The sequence below is a fragment of the Ctenopharyngodon idella genome, chromosome 7 (genome assembly GCF_019924925.1).
Source record: "Ctenopharyngodon idella isolate HZGC_01 chromosome 7, HZGC01, whole genome shotgun sequence".
Taxonomy (NCBI): Eukaryota; Metazoa; Chordata; class Actinopteri; order Cypriniformes; family Xenocyprididae; genus Ctenopharyngodon; species Ctenopharyngodon idella.
This window is the reverse complement of record NC_067226.1, coordinates 11,510,935-11,534,639: the sequence shown is the minus strand read 5'-3', so window position 1 is coordinate 11,534,639 and position 23,705 is coordinate 11,510,935. Positions and strand designations below refer to the sequence as shown.

General features: G+C 36.3%; 2 protein-coding genes and 1 long non-coding RNA gene across 9 annotated transcripts in view; 2 read left to right on the top strand and 1 right to left on the bottom strand.

Moving 5' to 3' along the window:
- adcy7 (adenylate cyclase 7) overlaps positions 1 to 1,420 on the top strand; it is a 51,862-nt gene extending 50,442 nt beyond the window's left edge. For all 7 annotated transcript variants that reach the window (XM_051898528.1, XM_051898532.1, XM_051898527.1 and 4 more), the window contains one exon: positions 69 to 1,420. In XM_051898528.1, coding sequence (XP_051754488.1) covers positions 69 to 215 — 147 coding nt within the window. In that variant the 3' untranslated portion in view covers positions 216 to 1,420. The remainder of the gene's footprint in view (positions 1 to 68) is intronic.
- A 1,388-nt stretch (positions 1,421 to 2,808) lies between these two features.
- brd7 (bromodomain containing 7) lies at positions 2,809 to 16,987 on the bottom strand. Its single transcript, XM_051898534.1, has 17 exons — positions 16,824 to 16,987; positions 15,907 to 16,103; positions 15,681 to 15,804; positions 15,508 to 15,565; positions 13,972 to 14,116; positions 12,928 to 13,038; positions 12,487 to 12,671; positions 9,905 to 10,016; positions 9,709 to 9,784; positions 9,516 to 9,623; positions 6,693 to 6,828; positions 6,337 to 6,448; positions 6,104 to 6,160; positions 4,756 to 4,852; positions 4,342 to 4,485; positions 3,124 to 3,267; positions 2,809 to 2,947 (listed from the first exon to the last, which is right to left on the bottom strand). Exons 1-17 carry the CDS (start codon positions 16,870 to 16,872, stop codon positions 2,910 to 2,912), a joined length of 1,893 nt encoding a protein of 630 aa, XP_051754494.1. The 5' UTR covers positions 16,873 to 16,987; the 3' UTR covers positions 2,809 to 2,909.
- Positions 16,988 to 17,134: 147 nt separating this feature from the next.
- LOC127515183 (uncharacterized) lies at positions 17,135 to 19,272 on the top strand. The gene is made up of 3 exons (XR_007930781.1): positions 17,135 to 17,268; positions 18,776 to 18,895; positions 19,041 to 19,272. It is a non-coding gene; the product is annotated as an uncharacterized LOC127515183 (long non-coding RNA).
- Positions 19,273 to 23,705: the final 4,433 nt, after the last annotated feature.

Here is a 23,705-nt window from a genome sequence, read left to right as displayed (position 1 = left end):
TTTCTAGATTTTCAAAGTAGCTAAGAGATTTGTCCTCATTCAGTTTTTGCTATGTGTTTGTGTTGCAGGTGACAGAGGAGACGTCAGATGTCCTGCAGACGCTAGGCTACTTATGTGAGTGTCGTGGCCTGATCAATGTGAAGGGCAAAGGAGAGCTGAAAACCTTTTTTGTGTGCACAGATTCCAGCAAACAGCAGGGCATCGGTCTGAGCTGAGACTGAATCCTCTGCCGCTGACAGCTTCACACACACAGACTCCGGACCTATATGTGATCTCTTTGTTTTCTTTCAAGAATGTTTTATTGCTACTGGATGTTTCTTTAGAGCATGTCTAAAGAACTGCACTTTTTTTCTGATTTTGACATGTTAGAGTTTGTTTTGGCAGCATTTGGAGGCCTGAAACTCTCAGATATGCAGCAACATATACATACACACATCTCACATGATCCTCTTATGGGACACAGACCACAGACAGTGGGTATCTGAGTTCGCAGAGAAAAAAAAATACTGGTTCTCAGTATTGCTCTCAGACTTTCTGGGTACTGCTGTCAGAGTGGCCTTGATCCTGTTGGATTTAGACTGATTTGGGATGACTGAGCTGGTCAGAAGAGGGAACACCTGACCCACACAAACCCTTCACAGACAAGCAGATGTGAAAATATCTAGAATTTCTTTAGTCATTTGAACGAATGTGTCCTTTATTATCAATCTTTCTGTAAACTTTTGGACCAGCAAAGTGGTGGATGCCTATTCTTGCTTGAATCTACATACTGTGGATGCTTTTTTGTTTGTTTGTTTTTCTTTAAAAACAACTGCCAAGTGTTTTGAATGCCAAATTTTGACATGCAGTGTTGATTTGCTGTTGCCTTTGAGTTGAGATTGTGGATGTTGGAGATGGGCCTTCCTTAGCTTCATAATATGCTACAGATGAAAACTATTAAGGAATGTTTACATATACTGGGGGGAAAATGTAAATGACTGAAATTCAATGATCTTAAAGTGAAAATGTACTTTCATCGATTTCCCATAATCTGTCTGAGATCTTGACCAAATAGCTCTGTGGCTTCTCTCATCTGAAGTTGTAAATTGACGACGCACTGGATGGATGTAGTCGTGCATCTTAGCTCACATCGCAGTAAATTGATTTGCTCAAATGGTCTCTGCTTCTGTTCTGTGAGAATACTTAGTGAAAGTGTGAAGTATTTGTGTCTAATGAAGCCATTGGCATAAACGTTAAATTTAGATTGCAATTCCTATGTGCCTCTCTGGGTTTTCAGCACACAGTGAGTGTTACAGTGTGACTGAATTTACATGGTTTGAGATTGTGCTGCCTTTCTGTACCGCAATGTTTGTGAGGAACACACCTGCTGTCCTCCTCCGTTTTGTATGCATTGTTACAGAATAAATCATTTTACACTTAATGTGCGTCCTGTGTCGCATTTTGACAAATTGTTGTGAGAAACTCGTACCTGTAGGTCATAATCACACAAGACATTCTGCACTGTATAATTCTGATTTATAACAGATAAATGATTTGTTGCCTTACCACAGTAGCAACTCTCAAGAGGGCATTACTAAACATGAACAAACATTATTTCCCAATGGATGGACTTAGAATATTGCTTTTAATTTAAAACGTGCATTTGCAAATGTTTGTCATTGAAGTTATATCTGACATTGCCAAATATGAAGGCTGATTAGAATTCTGATTAGACATTCTGCACTGTATAATTCTGATTTATAACAGATAAATGATTTGTTGCCTTACCACAGTAGCAACTCTCAAGAGGGCATTACTAAACATGAACAAACATTATTTCCCAATGGATGGACTTAGAATATTGCTTTTAATTTAAAACGTGCATTTGCAAATGTTTGTCATTGAAGTTATATCTGACATTGCCAAATATGAAGGCTGATTAGAATTACCCATGATTCTTTGTAAACAACATAAACCTTTATTTTGGCTTCAAATCAAAGCATCAGTGGCTACATGATATAACATTCAGAGGTCTTGGTTTCATTTCCTTTGAGGTTTACTCTTAATTCTCCCAAAGCATGATAGGATTTGATCTAGCAGAGAGCACAACTGCCGCTATGAAACACTCTCAGGTTATAGCTAGAATTTTTAAACCGTTTAAAATTTTATTCAGATATTTACAAATGCTATTCGCTGACAGTCATCATTTACTCACCCTCGTGTTATTCCAAACACACAAGACGTCCATTAAATTTTGTGAATATTTTTAATAGTTTCACAAGTCCATGCAACCAGAATGCATACAAAAAAAAACAAACAGACATTATCCTTATGATTTGAGCGATTTAATTCAAGTCTTCTGAAGAGACATGATCACTTTATATGATGAACAGATTTAATTTAGGCTTTTATTCATGTATTATTGTTCACCGCACATACACAGAGCACATCACACAAGCACATTCAAGCTTCCGTTTAGCATATTTGATGTGCTCTATGTATGTGCATTGATTGAACATTGTTAATGTGAATAAATAAATCTGCTCTTCAGAAGACGGAGTACACCGCTCGATTCTTATGGATTACTTTCACAATATCTTTTTGATGCACAGACTTAATGGTTGGACAAAAAGAGATGAGAAAATGTTAAAAATATTTTCATTCGTGTTCTGAAGATGATCAAAGGTCTTAGGGTCTGGAACAACCAGAAAGTGAAGGTGAGTAAATTAACATTTTCATTTTTGGGTGAATTTTCCCTTTAAATAAGCTGTTTTAAGTCACTTGCTAATGTTCAATTTTTGTAACTTAAGAATGGAAATACACAAATGCTTAAAAAAAAAGGATGTTTATTTAATGAAAAGTAAATCAGAAACAGCACCATTGCGGGATGATCTGGAATAAGCAGACTGAGACTGCAGTGATGGAGAATCTCAACACACTCCCTCCATGGTTTCAATTATATCTCCCACTGAAACACAGAAAACACCTACCCTCATTATCCTGTTAATGTCAGTTTATGAGTAGATGAAGTTTCTTAAGCATGGTCATCAACAGTCACTTCACAAACAAAACAAAAGTCCAATCTGATGAATATTTCTTGTTTGTGCTAAATTATTATTATTTTTTTTTGGTTTGTTTTTTTACCTGTGGTCAGGTGTGTGAACGTATCCTGTGTGGTATCGTTGGGTAGTGAGATACCCATGGCTTTTCTGATACCGTAAAGACTGCACACGTCACCAGGGGTCACCTGACTGGTCAAATGGGCCAGGTTACCTGTAACTTTCTCCGCTGCAATGAGAATGGTGGTGGTTAGAAGTTATCAAAACTGCAAAGTATATCTGCTTTTAAACAGCTGCTGAAACCCACGGGTCTGTTAATGTGCAACAAGAATGACTCACTAAAACTCTGTGAATAAGGAAAAACTAAAAACTCATGAGAAAGGAATTAGGGTGACCAGACGTCCTGTTTTTCCCCAGACAGTCCTGTATTTCAGCTCTATTTTTAGTGTCCTGACTTATTAAGAAAAAAAAAAAAAAAAAAAAATCATGTTTTGTCCCGTATTTCATGTTTCCTAAAATTTCTTTACGACTGGGTAATCATAGAACGAGTAGTAGACTAGTAGTAGTGTCTGTCAAGTGAGAACAGCCCAATCAATTCGTCGTAGAACAAAATTACCATCTAATCACAATTCGTTATTGATTAACTTGCTGTTAGTGAAGGCGGGATAGGCGGAATCGTGCTGAATGACACACCAGAAGCACTCTCTCTTTGCCTTGCGCACGATCCCAGTTCTCCCAGATAGCGCGCGTTAAGTTCTCCTTGCATCCGAATGGTCAAATGCACACATAATTGTTAAAATGTCCATCTTGTGGAGTATCTCATGTAAATACAGTCGGCTATGGCTTAAGTGGACGTAAACAGCTGGGTGAAAACTGGATATGTACCAGTATATTAAATATTACATCTATAAATTCAGTCTTAAATGGACAGTAGCCTAATTTAATATTTGTCATTAATGTTAATCAAACAACAAATGATGTTAAATAAATGTATACATAGTAAATAAACCTACTGTATCTGAAAAAAAGAGAGTAATTTGTATCTCTATCGTATTTGTTTGTAAATTTATTTTATTTTTTTAAGGAACAAAATAATTATAGCCTATATATATATATATATATAAAAATGAAATAAAATTTCTCATTTAATGGTCATATTGCCCATCCCTTGCTCACCCGTCCCGTATTCCACCATGAGAAATCTGGTCACCCTAGGAATAATGTGAGTGCTTGCCTAGTACTATCTGAAAGAGTAAGAGCAGTGAACCTGTCATCACAGGTCATATTGTGTGTTTGTGCGTACCAAGCTGTAGCTCTTTAGCTGTAGGAACCAGCAGGCAGATGATGTTTGGCGGCTGTTTGGCGCTCAGTCTCTCTTTCTGAACCTGCTGCAGCTCCCTCAGCAACATGGTCGTCTCATCCAACTTCTGTTGGAAATGCTCTGCTTCTAAGGGAGGAAGAGGATTTTTTTCAGAGATAAATCAGTCTGTTATTAAATAGATGGGAAAAGGGCTCAGGCATGTTACTGATGCGTTGCGTTACATTCCACTACTGAGGGAGGAGGATCATAATCAGTTCTCGAGAAGGTAACAGTTCATTAATAAACTGGAAAAGCCTGGAGCCTGGATTTTCATAGGGTCTGATCACATCTAAAATGACTAAACAGAATTTATGATTCATATTTTAAACTAAACTTTCAGAAACAAGAGATTCTCACCTTCTGAGTCGAAGCTCTCAGGAAGCAGGTCAGGATTCAAACCCACAGAACTGAGAGGCGTCACACTATCACCACTGCTGGGATCTGACGCAACAACCTACAGAGACATGCATGAAGATGTGAAAAACGGGCATGGACTGACACCAGGCCAGAAAGGTGTTGGAAAAATTAAAGAAGAGACAGTCAGAGGACTTGTACAGCAGCTCAGTGCAAACATCAAGTCAAATTGTGTCACTTTTTTATTTTTATTGGACTACGTGTGTGTGTATACACTACCATTCAAAAGTTTGGGGTCGGGAAGATTCTTTAAAATGTTTTTTAAAAAGAAGTCTCTTACACAACCTTATTAAAGATAAAGATAGAAAACAGTAATACAGTAAAATACTATTTGAATTTAAAATATCTTTTTTTATTTTTAATATACTTTAAAATGTCATTTATTCCTGAATTTTCAGCATTATTACTCCAGAAATCACATGATCCTTCATAAATAATTCTAATACGCTGATTTGGTGCTCAAAAACATTATTTTTTAATCATTATAAACATTGAAAATGGTTGTGCTGCTTAATATTGTTGTGGAAATGATAGTTTATTTATTTATTTTCCAGAATTCTTCTTAGGTTTTTGTAACACTATGTTTTTTTACTATCATTTCTTTAAAATAACAGTGACACCAAACTTTTGAAAGGTAGTGTTAAAGAAAAAAAAAAATTATAGCATTTATTCACAATTTATTTTATTATACTGACAGCCATATTACTTATTTATCTGCTTATTTCTGCAAAGCACAATCAAATTCCTTCCATGTGCCTATATATCCCCTCAGGTGTAAGTAGTACACGGTGTTGGGAATCACTAGGTAAATGCTTGTTGTTCTCCTTCAACCCAACGGTCTTGGGATAAAACTGAATTATCCACTAGCTATTTAGACTGCTAAAAACAGTGTTGAACAGTAGCACCACCCTGCTAAGGTATGCTAGCTGAACCACAGTCAAAGACGTCACTCCACACGGACTAAAGCTGCAGTATGTTCATAGACGACCCATGCTTACCTTTCCTTCTACGTCTACAGCACCCTCACACACATACATTAGTCTAAGCGCAGGAGGAAGTCAAAAAACGACAGGGGGAGAGCATGTTTGTGTGTGTCTGGGCAAATATTCTTTCTATTAGTGTGTGAAAGTTGGTTGGTGTTGTTGACACAGCTGCTGCAGAGCAGAGTCTGCGGTCCTGACGCTGCCTTTAAATACCAGGTCTGTATCTTCACTTCCACTCATGTGAGTTGTACTCTAGTATGAACTTGTAGACATTTTAATCTTATTCTGACGATATGAAAGAGTTTTACCTCAGCATCATCTGTTGTGTCTACTTTCTCTGCAGGCTCCTCTGTGGGCAGATTATCCTGAGGAAAACAAAAATTATCCTATCAAAACCAGAAATAATAGTCAAGAGCAAGCTGCCCAGTTAAAAAAAAAAAAAAAAAAAAAAAAAAAACTCAAACAGATATAAACTTAGTGGTACTTCATGGATTAAATATGCCAGTAAATTTTGACTAAAGAGCATGTAGTGAGATCTTACAGTTTCTGTCTCTTTCAGTTGTTTCGAGTGCTCCCCCCTGGTCAAAGCATCCAAGATATTATCTGCTAACCTGCTCATGTGCTCCTCGGATTTAGCAAGGTAATCTGTAATGCTACACATACACACAACCAAATTATAATTGTGAAATGAAAAGGGAGTGGTGGAAGGGTGTGAATCAGGCTTTTTAAATCTTTTTAATGAGTAATGTTCTGCAGAAGAGCAGAATTGCAGAACCACACAAATGCATGTAGGTTACTGCTCAAAACAGTTTTAAAGAGTAGATGGCTGCTGCTTAATCATCTAAACCAATTCAGAATTATATTTCTTTATAGGTCTGATTCCATGCATACACACACCTTTCGGATTCTGGCTGACTGCTGTCCTCTCCATAGAAGGAGTAAATAAGATCGGAGTCCTCTTTGCTGATATTGGCAAAACTGGAGTCATATGTAGGAGCATATGAGCTGAATGGGCCGTAATTCATATAGGAAACTGCAAAAGAGAGGCATGTGGGGACTTTAACACATTATTTATGGAACGCAGACTGATTCTAGTAATCGTAGTTATATATTTTTAAAATGTTTCAAGAAGTAACTGCCAAAGCCAGCAGTTAGACTGACAGGAAGGACAAAACAGTCTAAAACGGTAAGTCTCAACCTTTTTGACTCCATTGTCAGTATTCAGTATTTGAAGGCACACTACTCCTTGACTGGTTTCTTAAACTTATTTTAAATCTATGGGTACTATTAATTTCCATCAATTAAAAGTAACAAACAATTACAATTAAAATTTCATAAGTTTTAGTAGCTGAATGTACTTCAGGCTTCCCACTCTTTTTAACCAGCGAATTCTTCCGATCGTTTGTGATTTACTGGATAAGGACTGAGAATTTTTACAAATGTTTTTTTACTCACAATTTCTACCTGATAAAATATTTTAGAGCTTGGTACAACTACAACAATGGTCATGCACTTTTAAGATTTTCTTCATTTACATCACTTCTCCAGGTCATTTCAACTTCTTTTAAAATTAGGCTACCTCATCTATCAAGGTTTTCCAAGACTGTGAAAAGCCTGGTTCTTTAAATGAAACAGTTGTTGAGGGGGTAAAATAATAAATATCTTGATTTTTAGTTGTTTTAGCTTATTTTAATGCTTTTTTTGTCTTATTTTTTTTAATCATTTTAAGTCACCTTGAGGCCCCCTGGATAAGAACCAGGGGGAGTACAACCCCAATTCCAGAAATGTTAGGACATTTTGTAAAATGAAAAAAAAATCAAGAATCTGATTTGTTAATTCTCTTTAATCTTGACAAAAGTACAAAGAAATTACCAAATTACTGGTAATTGTATTTTGTAAATACACTAATTTTGATTTTGATGGCTGCAACACACTCCAAAAAAGATAGACTATCCAGGCTGTTTTGAAACAATCCACAACTAGCAGGCAAATTGGTAATAAGTGAGGGTATTGTGTTTTTTTTTACTGGGTATAAAAGGAGCATCTCAAGTCTTTGCGAGCAAAGATGGGTCATGGCTCACCACTTTGTGCCAAATTTCATGAGAGAATTGTCTTTCACCATTTACCATACATAATATTGTGAAAAGATTCAGGGAATAAAGAGAAATCTGTGTAGGGCAAGGCAGAACCTCTCTTGAATGTGCGTGACCTTCGATCCCTCAGATGGCACTGCATGAGAAACCATCATGCAGCTGTGTTAAAAAATAGCCACGTGGGCTCGGGATTACTTTGGAAAAACGTTGTCACTTAACACAGTGTGCTGCTGCATCAAGAAATTCAACTTGAAACTCTGTTACTGAAGGAGAAAGCTATACATCTGTTCAATGCAGAGATGCTGCAGAGTTTTCTGGGTCAGAGCTCATCTCAGATGCTCCAAAAGACAGTGGAAATGTGTGCTGTGGTCAGACGAGTTTCACGTTTCAGCATGTTTTTGGGAAAGACAGACATTGAGTTCTCAGTCCCAAAGACAAAAGGGACCATCCAGACTTTCATCAGAGACAGGTGCAAAAGCAAACATTTTTCATGTTATCCCCATGCATCAGTGCAAACGGCATGGGTGACATATGTGTGAGGGAATTACTGATGTGGAGGCGTATATTGGGATTGTACAGGGACATATAGCGCCATCAAGATTACATCTTTCCTGGGAAGCAAGACATTCAGGCTACATTCTGCACATGCTAGAACAGTGTGGTTTCGTAGACACTCTACACCGTAGAAGGGATGTGCTTGACTGGCCTGCCTGCAGTCCAGATCTGTCTCCTATTGAAAATGTATGGCCTATCATGAAAAGTTGAATTGAACATTGTTCATTGAACATTTGCTTGTTGTCTTGAATCAGGTGAGACTGGGCAAAAATTACACATGCAAAACTGCAACAATTAGTATCCTCAATTCCCAAATGTTAAAAAGTTATTTAAAAGAAAAGGTGATGTGACAGTGCCTCTGTCACAATTTTTCTGGAGTGTGTTGCAGCCATCAAAATCAAAATTCGTTTATATTTACAAAATACAAACATTTTTAAAGTTAGAAATGCCCATGAAAAACCTCACTAGGATGCTGCAAGTGGTTACCTGAGCAGTGCTGTGTGGCTGTTTACCAAATCCCTGGCACCTTAAATGGAAGGCTATGATATTTCTCTGTCTACTTCTCACAATTTGAGGTATCATTCATGTCAGAGTGAGGGACAAGAAGTCCTAAATTTTAATATTGAGGGTTTAAAATATGAATAGCAATACTCAACTTAGCAAGCACCACAACTGACGGATAAAATAAAATACAGATGAGTAGAAACTACAGCCCACTGATTCGGAATCGGCAGTGATTTTTTTCTTATTGACAGCGGGAACAATTGGATTTTTCTGGCACATAATATTACATTCCTTTGGCGGCTGAACACTAGGTATTCAAACAGAGATTATAGCACACCCTTCCCATGATCTTCTCCGCATGACTGAAGGTATGACCACAGAGTGAAGCTCATTGCTAATAGAGACATTTTATTCATTAAGTCATTTTTCCAGGATAATGAATAAGAGTACTGGCTTTAACGGAGCGGTTGAGACTGATACCAAGTGAGATTCAAGTAGTGGGAAAATGAGTGAAGAGTGAATATATATATTATATATATATATATATATATATATATATATATATTACCTGGAGTGACCATGTTTCTCTTGTCCTCTTTGAAACCCTGAAGGGTGTTTATTCCAGTCTGCAATCGACCTCCCATCATGCCCAATTTGACTGGGCAGTATCCTGGATCTAGTGTGGAAGCATAATAAACTGTACACATTTTGTTCATACGTCGAACATTTGCTTGATTTCTTTAACAATAATTGACACAAACCTCCAGCGCTCAGGTCAGCGGGGTTCAGGATTCCCAGGGTGGTTGAGCCATCAGACGTCCTTCTCTCAAACTCCAGCTGCTCAGAAAAGAAAAGAGACCATTCATCAGCTGTTATCTGACACGCTGAGTGAATGATCTCGCATGTGAGTGCTGTACAACAACACATGGTTCATCTTCTCTGGTGTTGTACTCATACCTCACACTGCAGACTTCTGTTTGAGAGTTTCCCTCCAGACTCCTCAACAATCTTCTTGATCTCCTCCAGGTCTTTCTCTGCTTGGTTCTTCTGAGCATCATCCTTACTGTCCCTGTTACACAAACATTTCAAACACTGATGCAATTCTAGATGTATATGTCATCAGTAAGGCCGGTTTCACACCGCAAGCGTCAGCGGCGCATGAGCGTCGCTTTAGCAGTGTGTGAGCGTGAAATGCAGCTGCAAGTATTCACACTGGAAGCGTTTGTACAGCGTCACAGCAGCGGCTCCAAGCTGCATATAAAGTGAGCATTTCTTTACAAAGACAACTATAAATTTGTTTTTATAAGTTGTTAAGTAGTTTATAAGCTCAAAGTTTGTTAACATGGGGAGGTGTAAAACACTCACATACAAACGTAAAATAAATAAAAATAAATAAATAAAAGCCTTGTGTTAACCATTGATGCACACGAATGAGATAAGCTTTGTGTTTTACATCATCTGCTGCATGCACATGTTTAGAAGACAGCAAACTCTGCGAAAAAAGTCCGCAAACTCGGGTTTGATTTGGGTATGCTAGAGCCTATATAGCGGTCTGTGTAATAACTAAAATAATGTTTATATATCATGTTTTCTGGCTAGTTTACTTTAGTTTTTTATAATACACCATACTTTAACTCAAACTGAATAATTAAAAACAAGTTTAAATGAGTAAATCTTCTATAAATATTTTTTAATATCAATTTTCTTTCCTGACATACTCCAATTCTTGTTAAAACACACTAGATATGCTTATTCTGTGCATTTTGAGCACTTTTTGTGTGAAATTATATTTATTTTATCTATCAGAAGTGTGCTTTCACTTTAATTGAGCGTTAGCAGCGCAGCAAAAATAGACCCAGCGCCAAAACGATCGCGGCACTGCTGCTTCTGCTACACGCTGCCGCGCAGTCTCTGCGTGTGGTGTGAATGTTCTCATCTGTTAACATGGGCACCGAAAAAAATGCGCGCTGTTTACGCTCTGCTGACGCATGCGGTGTGAAACCGGCCTAACACTCCCCCTTTGGAGTAAAAAAATACCCACATATGAGGCATATCATTCCTGAAACTCCTAATGAACTCTGATGTCAGAGCAATGATTGGATAAATTATGAATAATGCCATACTAGATCAATGTGTGGTTCTTGTGGGCCTGTTCTCAAGCCTCTACCCGATCCTGCAGAGTAGAGTGCAGGAAGATGATTTATCTTCTCTGAAAAGCTACAAAGTGAGTGTCTGTGTGTATCTCATGTGCTACAAATGGCCTACAAGTCACAACATGTTTAAGCATTCCAAGTCTCTTGCCCACTGCAGCAGCCAAGCCAATTTACGTAAGCAAGCAACAAAAAGAGAGAGTAAAATAAAGAAAGACAGCGAACACCCTGCCTACACCTTGGAATGTCTCACCGGCTTCAGTACAGCAGCAGAAGCCCTGAATGCAGCTAAAGCCAATGTGAATAGCTGCACAGTTAGAGAAAAAAAAAAAAAAAAAAAAAACAACAACATGGAGAAAAGAAGCGTTTCATTATCAATTTGAATCATTTTACTGACCATATCACCCATTTAAGTACAGTCACACTCTTTTTTCCAGTCAGACAAGATATCAGGACTGGAATCAATTTTAGTTTAACGGCAGCCAATTCATCGCCGTGATTAAGGTCTGGTATTAACTTTCTAACTATTTCTAGCCACACATATTTTATGGATACAATTTTATTTTGTATTATTTTTCAAAACTGAATATTTTATATATGTGCCTCAATGTGGAGTTCTGGAGAAAAAGAAACCACACCCTCAGGGGTTTATCTAGAACGCGTATGTTACTGAGGTAAAGGCTGTCGTAAAACGCACAAGTTGAGACAGATTTTTTTTTTTTTACATGTTGCGTGTGTCTTTGATTTGCTCACGTCACTTAGATCAGCAGCGGTCAGACTTTCGGTCTTAAACCATGCATTATGTAGAAGTAACCTGCCAACTGGCGAAAAACCTGCAAGCAATTTTACTCCCATTTGGCAGTTGGCAGGTAATTCATATCTTGCCTGTGATTAATATGAACCATTATTTTAAGAGTTATTCTGAAAAAAAGGAAACAGATTTGTTCATTTTCAAAGCAACATCAGGATCAGACTAACTGAAAGGAAGTTTCTCCCAACTCCCAACTGAAAATACCTTTGATGGCCAGGGAGGATTAAGGCCTATTCACACTAAGAACATTAACTAAACCTATAAAGTTTTAAAGACTGTTATATTAATAAGAGAATAATTGAGTTCACACCACAATCATAAGGATAACAACACAGAAGAACAACATTGCGAGATCTGCTGAGAATTTTTAAAAAATTTTTGACAGGCAATTAAAATCCATTGACTTTAAAGCGCACTCTGCAAGAACATAACTGCAGTGCGCAATTGCAGCTGGTGTGGAGGCTAATATAGTTTTAGTTTTTGTTCTTTGTGTTAACCGGCCTTTATTCTAGACAAACTAGTAATAGAAAAGAAGTAAAAAAAAAAAAAATTTTTTTTAAAATTAATGCGATTCATACCTTGCAGTATCTTTATTGCCTACACGGGGTGATTGTGAGTTGTCACTTGTGTCCATGACAGATGAGCTCTCTTTGGCAGGGTCAGACGTCCCGCCATCCTCGTCTCCATCCTCTGCTGAATGACTGCTGGATGTCTGCAGGCCAGCCATGAACTCTATGCTCTGCTTTAAACTGTCCAGTCTCTCCTAAACGCACACAAAAAGTTAATTTTCATATGTGCAACTTTCCTGCTTTGATAGATTTGAACAGGTATAACTGAACAACCCTTTCCTACAACAATACTAACAATAAGATCATATTGTACAAGGCACATCAGCGCCCTCTGGTGTGAAAACAGAAAATTGAGAATAAATTTGGTTTCACCAACTATACCTCTAAATGTAACTACATCTCTAAATGTAATACAAGTTCCAATACAATTTTCCTGTTTTTTCCACTCACTGTGCTCAGGATCTTCATGCCAGAGTGGAGGAGTTTCTTTGCTGCTTTGTAGTAAATCGTCTCTGGTTTGTTGTAGATCATAGCGTTCTCACACATCACTCTGAAATCCAGCTGTGGGGAGAACAGTACAGCATCAGCTCTCCAGGTCTAAATGACCTGATCGTAAGTAACCCTTCTTTTTATAGTTATATTCCTCTGAAGTTCTCCTCTATGGTAATATATGAGCCATCTCTCTTTCTACAAATGTCCCGCTTGCGTACTCTCTCTCCTCCCCCACCACGGCTACAAAAGAGCTTTGGTGGTCGATGGGTCAGCCCGATCCACTTTGTTTTTTCTCCTTTTTACACAGCCAAGACTATGTAAAACCCTTTTTTTTCCCATCACATACGCAAAACAGACATGTAGCAAATATTCACAAATTTGTTTGTATCGGTGTTGATTTAAAGGGTTAGTTCACCAAAAAATTAAATTTATCTCATTAATTACTCACCCTCATGTCATTCCAAACCCGTAAGACCTTCATTCTTCTTCAGAACATAAATTAAGATATTTTTGATGAAATTCGAGAGGTTTTTTATCTCCCATAGAAAGCAACAAAATTACCAAATTCAAGGTCCAGTGTAGTAGTAAAGACATTGTTAAAATAGTCAACGTGACTACAGTGGTTCAACATTAATTTTATGAAGCGACGGGAATACTTTTTGTGCGCAAAAACAAAACAAAACATATCGACTTTATTTTAACGATGTCTTTACTACTTCTCTGGACCTTGAATTTGGTAATTTCTTTGCTTTCTATGGGAGATAAAAAACCTCTCGGATTTCATCAAAAATATCTTAATTTGTGTTCCGAAGATGAACGAAGGTCTTTCAGGTTTGTAACAACATGAGGTTGAGTACTTAATGACAGAAATTTCATTTTTGGGTGAACTCTCCCTTTTACCCTTTAAACTAATTTTCAACAGCGTTTCTCTGAAATTGCTTACTGCACCTTAGTGCCAGCTCTAACTACGACTAGTTACAGCTGTGATGATGATCATATTACCTTGAGTTCCTCAAGTGACTGGTATTGCTCCTTCTTCACTTTCTCCTTCATAGTGCTGAAGTCCATGGGTCTCTTTATAATGAGAGAGTATCCTGGGGCGATCAGGTCCGTCACAGGGAATGAGAAGAATGCACTAGGGTCCTTCCTGCAGTAAACAGCAGCATTCAGCTCTCATTCACAGTAATTATAGACATGATTATGATAATACACAACAGGAATATAAGACCCAAAACACAGATCTAATAGGATACTCAGACTGACAATACTGATGCAGAATCAGGTCATTTGTAATTTTGTATAAGCCTCAGAGAAGAGTTTATTCAAGATCAGCAGTGAATTTATATATTTTGTTTGGTGTTTGCTAGTTTGGTGTCAATAAGTTTTAAGTTTTATTTGTAAGAAATTAATACTTATTAATATTTATTCAGCAAGGACATATTAAATTAATCAAAAGTGACAGTAAATAAAAGTATAATACTACAAAAGACTTCCATTTCAAACAAATGCTGTTCTTTTGAACTTTTGAAAAATGTATCGTGGTTTCCAAAAAAAAAAAAAATATATATATATATATATATATATATATTAAGCAGAAGTGCTTGAGCAGCAAATCAGAATGATTTCTGAAGGATCATGTGACACTGAAGATGCTGAAAATTTAGTTTTGCCTTCATGGGAATAAGTATATATAAAACAAAAGGTGTTATTTTAAATTATAATAATAATAATATTTCACAATATTTCATTTTTTATTGTTTTTTTTTTTTTTTTTTTTTTTTTAATAAAATTAAAGGGTTAGTTCAACCCAAAATGAAACTTATGTTATTAATTGCTCACCCTCATGTCGTTCCAAACTCGTAAGACTTTAGTTAATCTTCGGAACACAAATGAAGTCCTTTTTAATGAAATCTGAGAGATTTCTGTCCATCCATTGACTGCCTTTGCAACGACCACTTTAACGCTTCAAAAACTAATCTGACTGAACCTGAATGACGCACAAGAACAAACCTCTTCCGGAAACTCAAACATGCTGCGTAACCAATGAGGTTCACTCTTGTGCATCAATCAGGTTCGGTTGAGCTTCTGTTTATGTTCGCTGATCAATGTATACATGTGAGTAAAAGCCTAAATTAAATCTGTTCATCATAAAAAGCGATCGAGTCTCTTCAGAATATTTTGACTAAATTCATATGGATTAGTTTTACAATTTCTTTATGAACTTTTTGAAGCGTCAGTGGTAGTCGCGTAGCTGTCTATGGAGGAACAGAAATCTCTCTGATTACGTTAAAAAGATCTTCATTTGTGTTCTGAAGATGAACGAAAGTCTTACTGGTTTAGAACAACATGAGGTTGAGTAATTAATGACAGAATTTTCATTTTTGGGTGAACTAACCCTTTAATGCAGCCTTGGTGAGCATATTAATGCAATTCTTTCAAAAACATAAAAAAATCTTTGAACAGTAATGTACATTAGTTATATATGAATCCACAACCTGTCTAAACAGGTTGTCCTCAGGTTAGTTATGTTAGTCCTACCTCTGGAGTTGTCGGATGAGCTGACTCAAGGCCTCCTGTAGAGGCGTCTGCTCTTTTTCTGAGGAATTACAAAAGCCATAATCAACAGATAATCAGCACAAGCACACAATCCCTCAAAACAATAGCATCAAAAATAGATTAAGCCTAAACCCTGAGAAGGTGCACTGCTTTACCTTCCATTTTTGCAAGTGAGGGGGTGAGGGGCTTGTCCTGGGAAACATCGGAGCGAGCAGGAGTTCTGCTCTGTTCATCCCAGTCTGGATCCACGGAGTCTGGACCCTTCCTTTTTTTGGTCACCTATAAGACACATTCATTACCTAGGATGTAGTAAGTGCATAAACAACACAAGAAAAGCACACACACACACACACACACACAAAAACAGTAGTCATATCTCACCTTTTTCTTTTTTTCATCCGGCGACACTGGAGGACTGGCCCTGTCCTTCTCGTCCTTCTTTTTCTTCTTCTTTTTCTTGTCTTTGTGTTTGTCGTAATCTACCTGGTCATCATAAACACTCTCGAGGCTAGGGCTGCCTGTGGTGACCTCATTCCCCGCCACTTTTAACACCAGCTTCAGAGGACGCTCAGTGAACTCTTCAATGCCAGAAACACAAATTAGTTTACTACTTTGAACACCTGATACATCCAATCTAACTCCCAGTGTGACCATAAGGTCCTATGCTAAAAACCTAATTAATACAGAAAACCTTAATATATTATTTTGTGTCATTGTTATCACTAATAAATAGCTGCATCTTTTGAGAAGAATTATACTTTTATATAGTATAAAAGTAGTATAATTTTAATTAAACTTCTCATAAACCACACAATGTGTCATGTCATGTAATGAAGTATCTTCTAAACCTACATAATTCAAAATTACTGAAGCCTAATGCACTTACTTCTGGTTCTAGCAGAGATTAGATTGAAGACATTTATGGAAAAAAGAATCTAAAACTAACTCTGACTATTCTAAACTATTCTGATACCGCCTTGGTTATTCTGATGTTTTGAGCAACAGCTGCTAGTATTCCGGAGCAAAACAACCAAATCAGCTCGGTACGGTAACCTTTAAATAAGCTACTGAAAGAACACACATTATTCTATATAAACCGACTCAAATCGGAACATTTACTGCATTAACACCACATTATGTTCATCAGACATCAGGCTGCTACTCATCCACTGACAGCATCAGATGCTGAGTGCTGCTTTATAGTTCATGTGAGTTAATAATGTAATTTAAAACAGGCTTTCAGCTTACAGAAAAAAAATATATTCTCCAGGCTGATTAATGAATCGTGAGTAACCTACCGTCGTGTGTGTGCTTCTCTGATTTGTGTTTCTTGTGCTTTTTGCCCATAATTTAAAGTTAAGCCGGTGGTTCAGTCAGCTCAGTGCTTGACCAGTCTGCTCTCTTTGTTTTGCGTCGGGAAAGACTTCAGAGCGCCTCTTAGGGAGCTACAGAATTTAAACAGCGGCGCCTAGTGTTCGGTGGTGTGAACTACATTTTACACCAAGAGATCATATTTATGTCCTAATTTGACAATAAACTGACTGGAGCTCCAAACACAAGTAGTTACATACAAAATAACAGAGTGAATTTAAAAATAAATAAATAAATAAACAAATAAATAACACGAGGAAAAAAATCGACCGGGGTAAAAATGCAACTAAACACCAACAAACGTTATACCGCTAAGAGGCACCATTGCTAAACATTCAGAACAACAGCGATGCAACGCAAAATCCTAAACAGGTAAGAGCTTTTTTATGATGTGACACCGAAAGTGCAAACATTTGTTCACTTCATAGTGTTGTTCCATAATATATGTATTATCTGTTGCAAAGAGCAACAAACAAAAACAGCTTAACAAAATTACACTATGTACTACAGTAGGAATAACGTGGCATCGTAGTCACAGATTTGGTGTGGACATGTCACTGTTTGCATCTCACTGTCTTTAGTATGGCAGACTATGCATGCATTTCTAGAAAGTCCCCATTCTATTTTATGTCCCAAAAATAACTAAAAGTTATTACTCAAGTTTTTCCATCTAAATTACATACAAGGGATGTAAATAAACCATACAGCACTTTGCCTTATCCTAGCAATTACAACATATTTTTTAAGCTCATGAGAGCTCAAGAGATTCCATTTCCAAAGCCAGTACATGGTGTTTAAGTTTGAAATAAGATAGGTAAAGAAACATAAATGCATCCAGAACTTTGGGATTACAATAAAGTCATATATGATTTAAAAAATAATGCTCTATTTTTTTTAGTTTACTTAATGAAGTCATATCTGTTGACATTTAGCTGAAATATTTAAACTCTAACTTCATTTAAATTTGCATTTTGTGTATAAAATCACCCATGACCCTCAATCTATCCTTGTTTGGTATGGCTTAGGCTTTCCAAAAGCTGCCATTATTGCTAAACTGGAACTCCCTCGGGCTGTTCTCCAGGCAGTCTGTGATGTGATTTAACTCATCTCGTCTCATATACTGTAGCTTTTGCTCTTATCTCTCATATAAAGCCACACGCACACACACTGATTTAATGGCTATATAAGCTATGCTGTGTCTATTTGCAACAGGCCTTAAATCTGAGGGGAACTATCCCTGTTTGAATACACATGTTGGACTTAATCTTCTTTTCCATCACATACGTTTTGTAATGCCATTTCACACTGGCTCAGGCTTGCTTTGAATCCCTTGAATAATTATTAGTAATATTACAGACATCACCATTAGAAATGAATCCGTCATTGTAAAAAGTCTTATTTTAAAAACCATGGCATTGATGTTCCCTTTGCTCATCTTATAAAATATGCATTGTGTAACTTTGTGTAAAACCAACAGCTGTTAAATATGTACATGAAGACATTATCACTCTCTCCCACCAGTGTTGTTATTGTAAACTAAAACTAATAAAAATTGTTTTTGCTAATTGAAATAAAGCTGGAATAAAATGTAAATATTAGATGAAAAACTTAAACACTGCCTTGGCAACTAACTGAAATAAGTTGAAGAACTAAAATGACAAAAACTGAAATAAAAATAAAGAGAAATTGAAATATTTAAAAAGAAAAATATAACTGAAAATATAATTTCATAAAATGAAAACTGAAAATATATATATAATAAATACTAAAATAACTGTCTTTCACAACATCTGACTTGCTCTAATGGCAGTCATCCTCTCAATATGCAGGTCATTCTATAATAGCAGAAATGGTCTTAATTCTTTGAATCATATTCCAGGTTTAAAAATGTGCAGTGGGAACATGGAGCTACACTTATGGGAAAACTAATGGAATTTGATGACTGTATCGGCCAAACTTTGATGAAGAGATGGATCTTAAAGCACAAGAGCACAGTGAGGTGGGTCAGTTTAATTTTCTCCATCAAGCCAATGACTTTCAGTGTCTTGCTTTGAATGGATTTCTCATCAAAGCAGCCACAAGCCCTTGGGGACAATCATCACATTTGTTCTGGTGATTCATTTTACCGTTAATATCTAACACAGGGCTGGTCTTGATTTTCCCTCAACTTTGAACATTAAAGGGACGCAGAAGCATGACACGGCAAAATTATGTATCAGTTACACTGACGCACCAGAATATATGCAATCATCTCTCATAACTGCCTAAACTGTGAAACCCATTTGCACTGTTTACTCAGCTGGTTTCTTAAGAACTGGTGCTGTGAGTAATTTGATTTGCTAGAATGTATTTGTGTGGTGTAGCACTTGCTTTCTATTTTCCACGTATGTGTGTAAACACGGCTAATAGCAATTCTGTGATTGGGATTGACACTAGCCCTAATTTTGTATGTTGGACATGTTCCATAAGTGAACGAAATAAAATTTGGATTTCTAGGATTCTTGGCCAGGTGTTCTTTGAAGTCTTAAAGTCCAGCCTGAGGTAACTGTGGGTCTGCTCAGCTTGGCTTTAGATTTATAGCGATTTGTTTTAGCATGGCAGGTTAAAGCTAGGGTCCTGGTTCTGCTTAGGACGGTAACTGTCTGTGTCTGGTACTCTTAAGCCCGCATAGAGACAGACTCCTTCATCAGGTGCACCCGAGGTGCATTATCTGTCTCTGCTGACATGAAATCTTAGAGCTCTGCTCTGTGAAGTTTTAGTTTACCTTGGCTCCCAAACATGGTACTCTGCTCCAGCAGGAGAAGCTATCTTTAACTTGTTTCCAATCAAATGATAGTGGATTAAACACTCAAAGTGATTCATTATAGCAACACTCCATTCCTTACCCATGCCATGAACAAAATTAACTTTCCTCCATTACATCAGGCCATCATAGTGTCTAAAGTTAATAGAGCGTTAATGAATTTTCATTGAGTAGCTATCTACCTATTTCTGTTAAAATAGCAGTGCCAGGGTTATTATAAGTAACTAAAACTAAAACCATAAAAAAACTTTTTTGTTAAATAAACATTAACTGAAATAAAATATTAAAAAACTTAAAATACTACATAGATATAATGAAAATTGCATAGACATATTTAAAACAAATAAAAATGAAAAACACAACAAAATTACTAAAACTTTAACTAAAATTAAAACAGAAAACATAAAAATAAAAAGATAATTCAAAATATTCATAAAGACTATAGCAGTATTTCAATGCTACTAAAATAATCTGTAGGTTTCCGATATTGTATTCTCCTATAGCAAACTGAACAGCTAATTCTATTATATTATAATATAGTATATTCTATATATTAACATTTTAGTATATTATATTAACACAATATACCATTTTAGTAATGAGTTTCAGAAGCTTTAATTTCCTGAGTGGATCATATCAATATTTTATATCAATCAAGATTAATTTTGTGTTTAATTTTCTCACAATTTCCTCACACTGTGCTGCACCAGATGTTGCAGTGGCCACTGAGGCTAAACGCAGAAGCAGTCGAATGTAGAATACGACAATTGAACAACAAAATCAAGTCATGTAAGGTTTTTTCACCATGGCTCGCATATAGCATTTGGACATCCATCTACATCTCAAAGCTAGTACAATGGGATTGTTATCTCATATTATATGATTGTCATTTACTCAAACCTGTATGACTTTATTTTTTTATTTTTATATTTAATCAGTAAAACACAGAAGGTGAATTTACGAAGGGAAAAAATACCATATTTTCCATCAAATCAAAGTGGATGGGGATTTGGTTAATTTGATGCATTTAGCTGACATTATGAGTTCATGCATTTCCTGGGAATCGAACCCGTGACTTTGGCATTGTTAGCCCCATGCTGTATTATTGAAGCTGTAAGAAAGCTGTTTCAGGACTTTCAGGACTGCACTATAGTCTTCAGAAGCCACACAGTAGCTTTGTATGAGGATCAGACTGAAATTTAAATTATTATTGACTGAACTTCCTCTCCACAATAATTGTAAAATGGTCTACAGAAGTTGTATGGATGACAAAAATGGTGCACCGATGGCATTTCATGGCAAATGTCATTGGTTGTCATTGACATCAGACCTAATGCAATGCATCCCATACAGTGTGATTCTTAACCAGGACCCAGTGGGGCCTCAGCAAACTTCCAAGGGGGCCTCAAGATGACTTAAAATGATTTAAAATAAGACAAAACAAGCAATAAAATAAGCTAAAACAACCAAAAATCAAGATAGTTCTTATTTTCATTCACATTTTTTTTTTCTTCTTCTTAAGAACCAAGGTTCCTAAGGTCTTGATAAATATATGAGGTGGTAGCCTAATTTTAAAAGAGTGATTTCTAGAACTGAAAAGTAAATTAATAACATCTTATAACTCCATGGGCATTTTTATAAAGCCTATACATTTTTTTTGAAACTCCTGAATATTTTTTGTTAGTAATTTGTGATTAAAAAAAAATCCTTAATCCTTATAGAGTAAATCACAAACAACTTCTGGATGTTGTGGACAATGGGGGCCCTTGAAATAAAAAAAAGTTTAGAACCACCAATCTTAACGCTGTGGATCTACAGTAATTTATTTGAGAATTACAGTGGAGGATACCATGAAAATTATCAGTGAATGATAACTTAAACATCAGTCTGTTCTTCACACGAAACTATCGTTTGACTTCAGAAGAGATTAAATATAGCACACAAGGCATAGACCACTTTCATGGTGCTTTTTTTTTTTTAATATTTTTGGAGCTTGACAGCCTCAGCCCACATTCACTTTCATCAAATTCACATTTCCGTGGAAGAAAGAAAGTCATACAGATTTGAAACAACATGAGGCTGAGTAAATGATGACTGAATTTTCATTTTTATTATTTATTTATTTATTTATTTATTTATTTGTGAACTATCCCTCTAAGCTTACTGCAAACCCGTGTCAGATTTCACCTAATTTAGCCATGATAAAGAGACCGAGACATCCACATAAGAACATACAATCACAAACACCATGTGAAAGTCTCATTCCAATGGTGGGTAACTGCTTCCTCTTGCTGCAGCCTGGGTTCAATTGAAATATTTGGTCTCATCCCCTGCCCTCCTCAAAGGAAACGATTATCTTTTTATCTGGCCAGCACACAGTGAACCAAACCAGATCGCCAAGGATGGGTTCAAAGACTCGTTTTCATCGTTGTGAAGGACAGTTGGACATTGCAGCAATGAAATACTGTATGACTCTTTCTGCTATATCCGTATTCCAGCATACAAGTGTGAAAATTGCAAGGAATTTTAATGTAGACATGTACAAACTGCATAATATATTTTTTTTATTAATGCATAATCATTTGAGATGAATGGAGGCCACCTGCCATTTTTCAATGTAAATGTTTGGGGACCCCCTCTCCCTGACTAATTTATTTTCACATGAGACGCAGTGGACTGATTGGTAGGTAGGGTATTAAAACATTTCTGGTTCTGTATCAGCTCAATGTTTATAGTTGTAACACATGCGCTTGCCGAATGGCTCTTTGTGAAACATACAAATCAAATAGACAAAGTTTGTTTATAACATTATGTATGAGTCAAATGGTTAGTTCACCCAAAAAAGAAAATTCTGTCATCATTTACTCACTCTCATGTCTTTCCAAATCTGTATGACTTTACTTTTTCTGTGGAATGCAAATGATATTTAGTGAAATCTCTCTCTCGCTCTCGCTCTCTCTCTCTCTCTCTCTCTCTCTCTCTCTCTCTCTCTTTTGCCAATAGACCCTTTTCACGGACTGTGATGATGCGTTTTAACGGTCATCAATATCGTAAATCCTGCAAAGTTTTTTATGTTTTCATTTAAAAAAAAAAACATATGTACATTTATAACAATATACTTAGTATTATATTACTTTTGCATCAAATTACAAAAACTTAGTTAACACTGCTGTGAGGGTGTTTCTAATACAGCAGCTATGGGAGTGACAGTTAAAATGACATATATTTAATGTATTCTCTCATTCACTGCTATAGAATTTTACCCAACTATGATGACTTCCGCTTCTGAGAAACCCGTAAATGTGAAAAGGGTCTATAGTGACTAAAACAGTTTGTTAACAACATTCTTTAAAATATCGTTCAACAGAAAATAAGAAATTCATTCAATATGAAGGTGAGTAAATTATGACAGAACTCTCTTTCTTTTACTAACTGTCAAAAAATGACAGTTAGTAGTTATCGGTAATTTTAAAATTTTATTTCAAATTATTATCTATTATAAATTATTCTCAATAATTATCTCTTTTGGAGTTTTATTATTCTAGATAGATTAAATAATATCCACAAAGAAAGTGATAATTGGCCTGAAAGCTTTATTCTTCAATCTAACATTTACAGTTTACAGATTTACAGATTGTGTATATTATTAGATCTTTACAGACCATAAATGCCTGTAACTAGGAGCATCATCCCATATCCTCTGAAATTCCAGTGAAGTTTTTCCTCCATGAGAGGTAAATAGGCTTCAGCAGTCTAGGCATTAGACATGGAGAAATGGAGGATGAAAGCTAAAATCAAATAGACTTCTAGGTTTGACTTGCCACATGGATCTGATACACTGTCATCGTCAGCAACATCCATTTCCAGTAACTCTCTCACACGCTGCTGCTCTCTGATCCAATTATTCTAATTAATATTTTATTTAGCTTACTTATTGTTTCTGTAGCAGGCTATATCTGATGGTTTAAGCTTTTTAATGTATTATTCTGTTTTTAAGGTCTCTTTA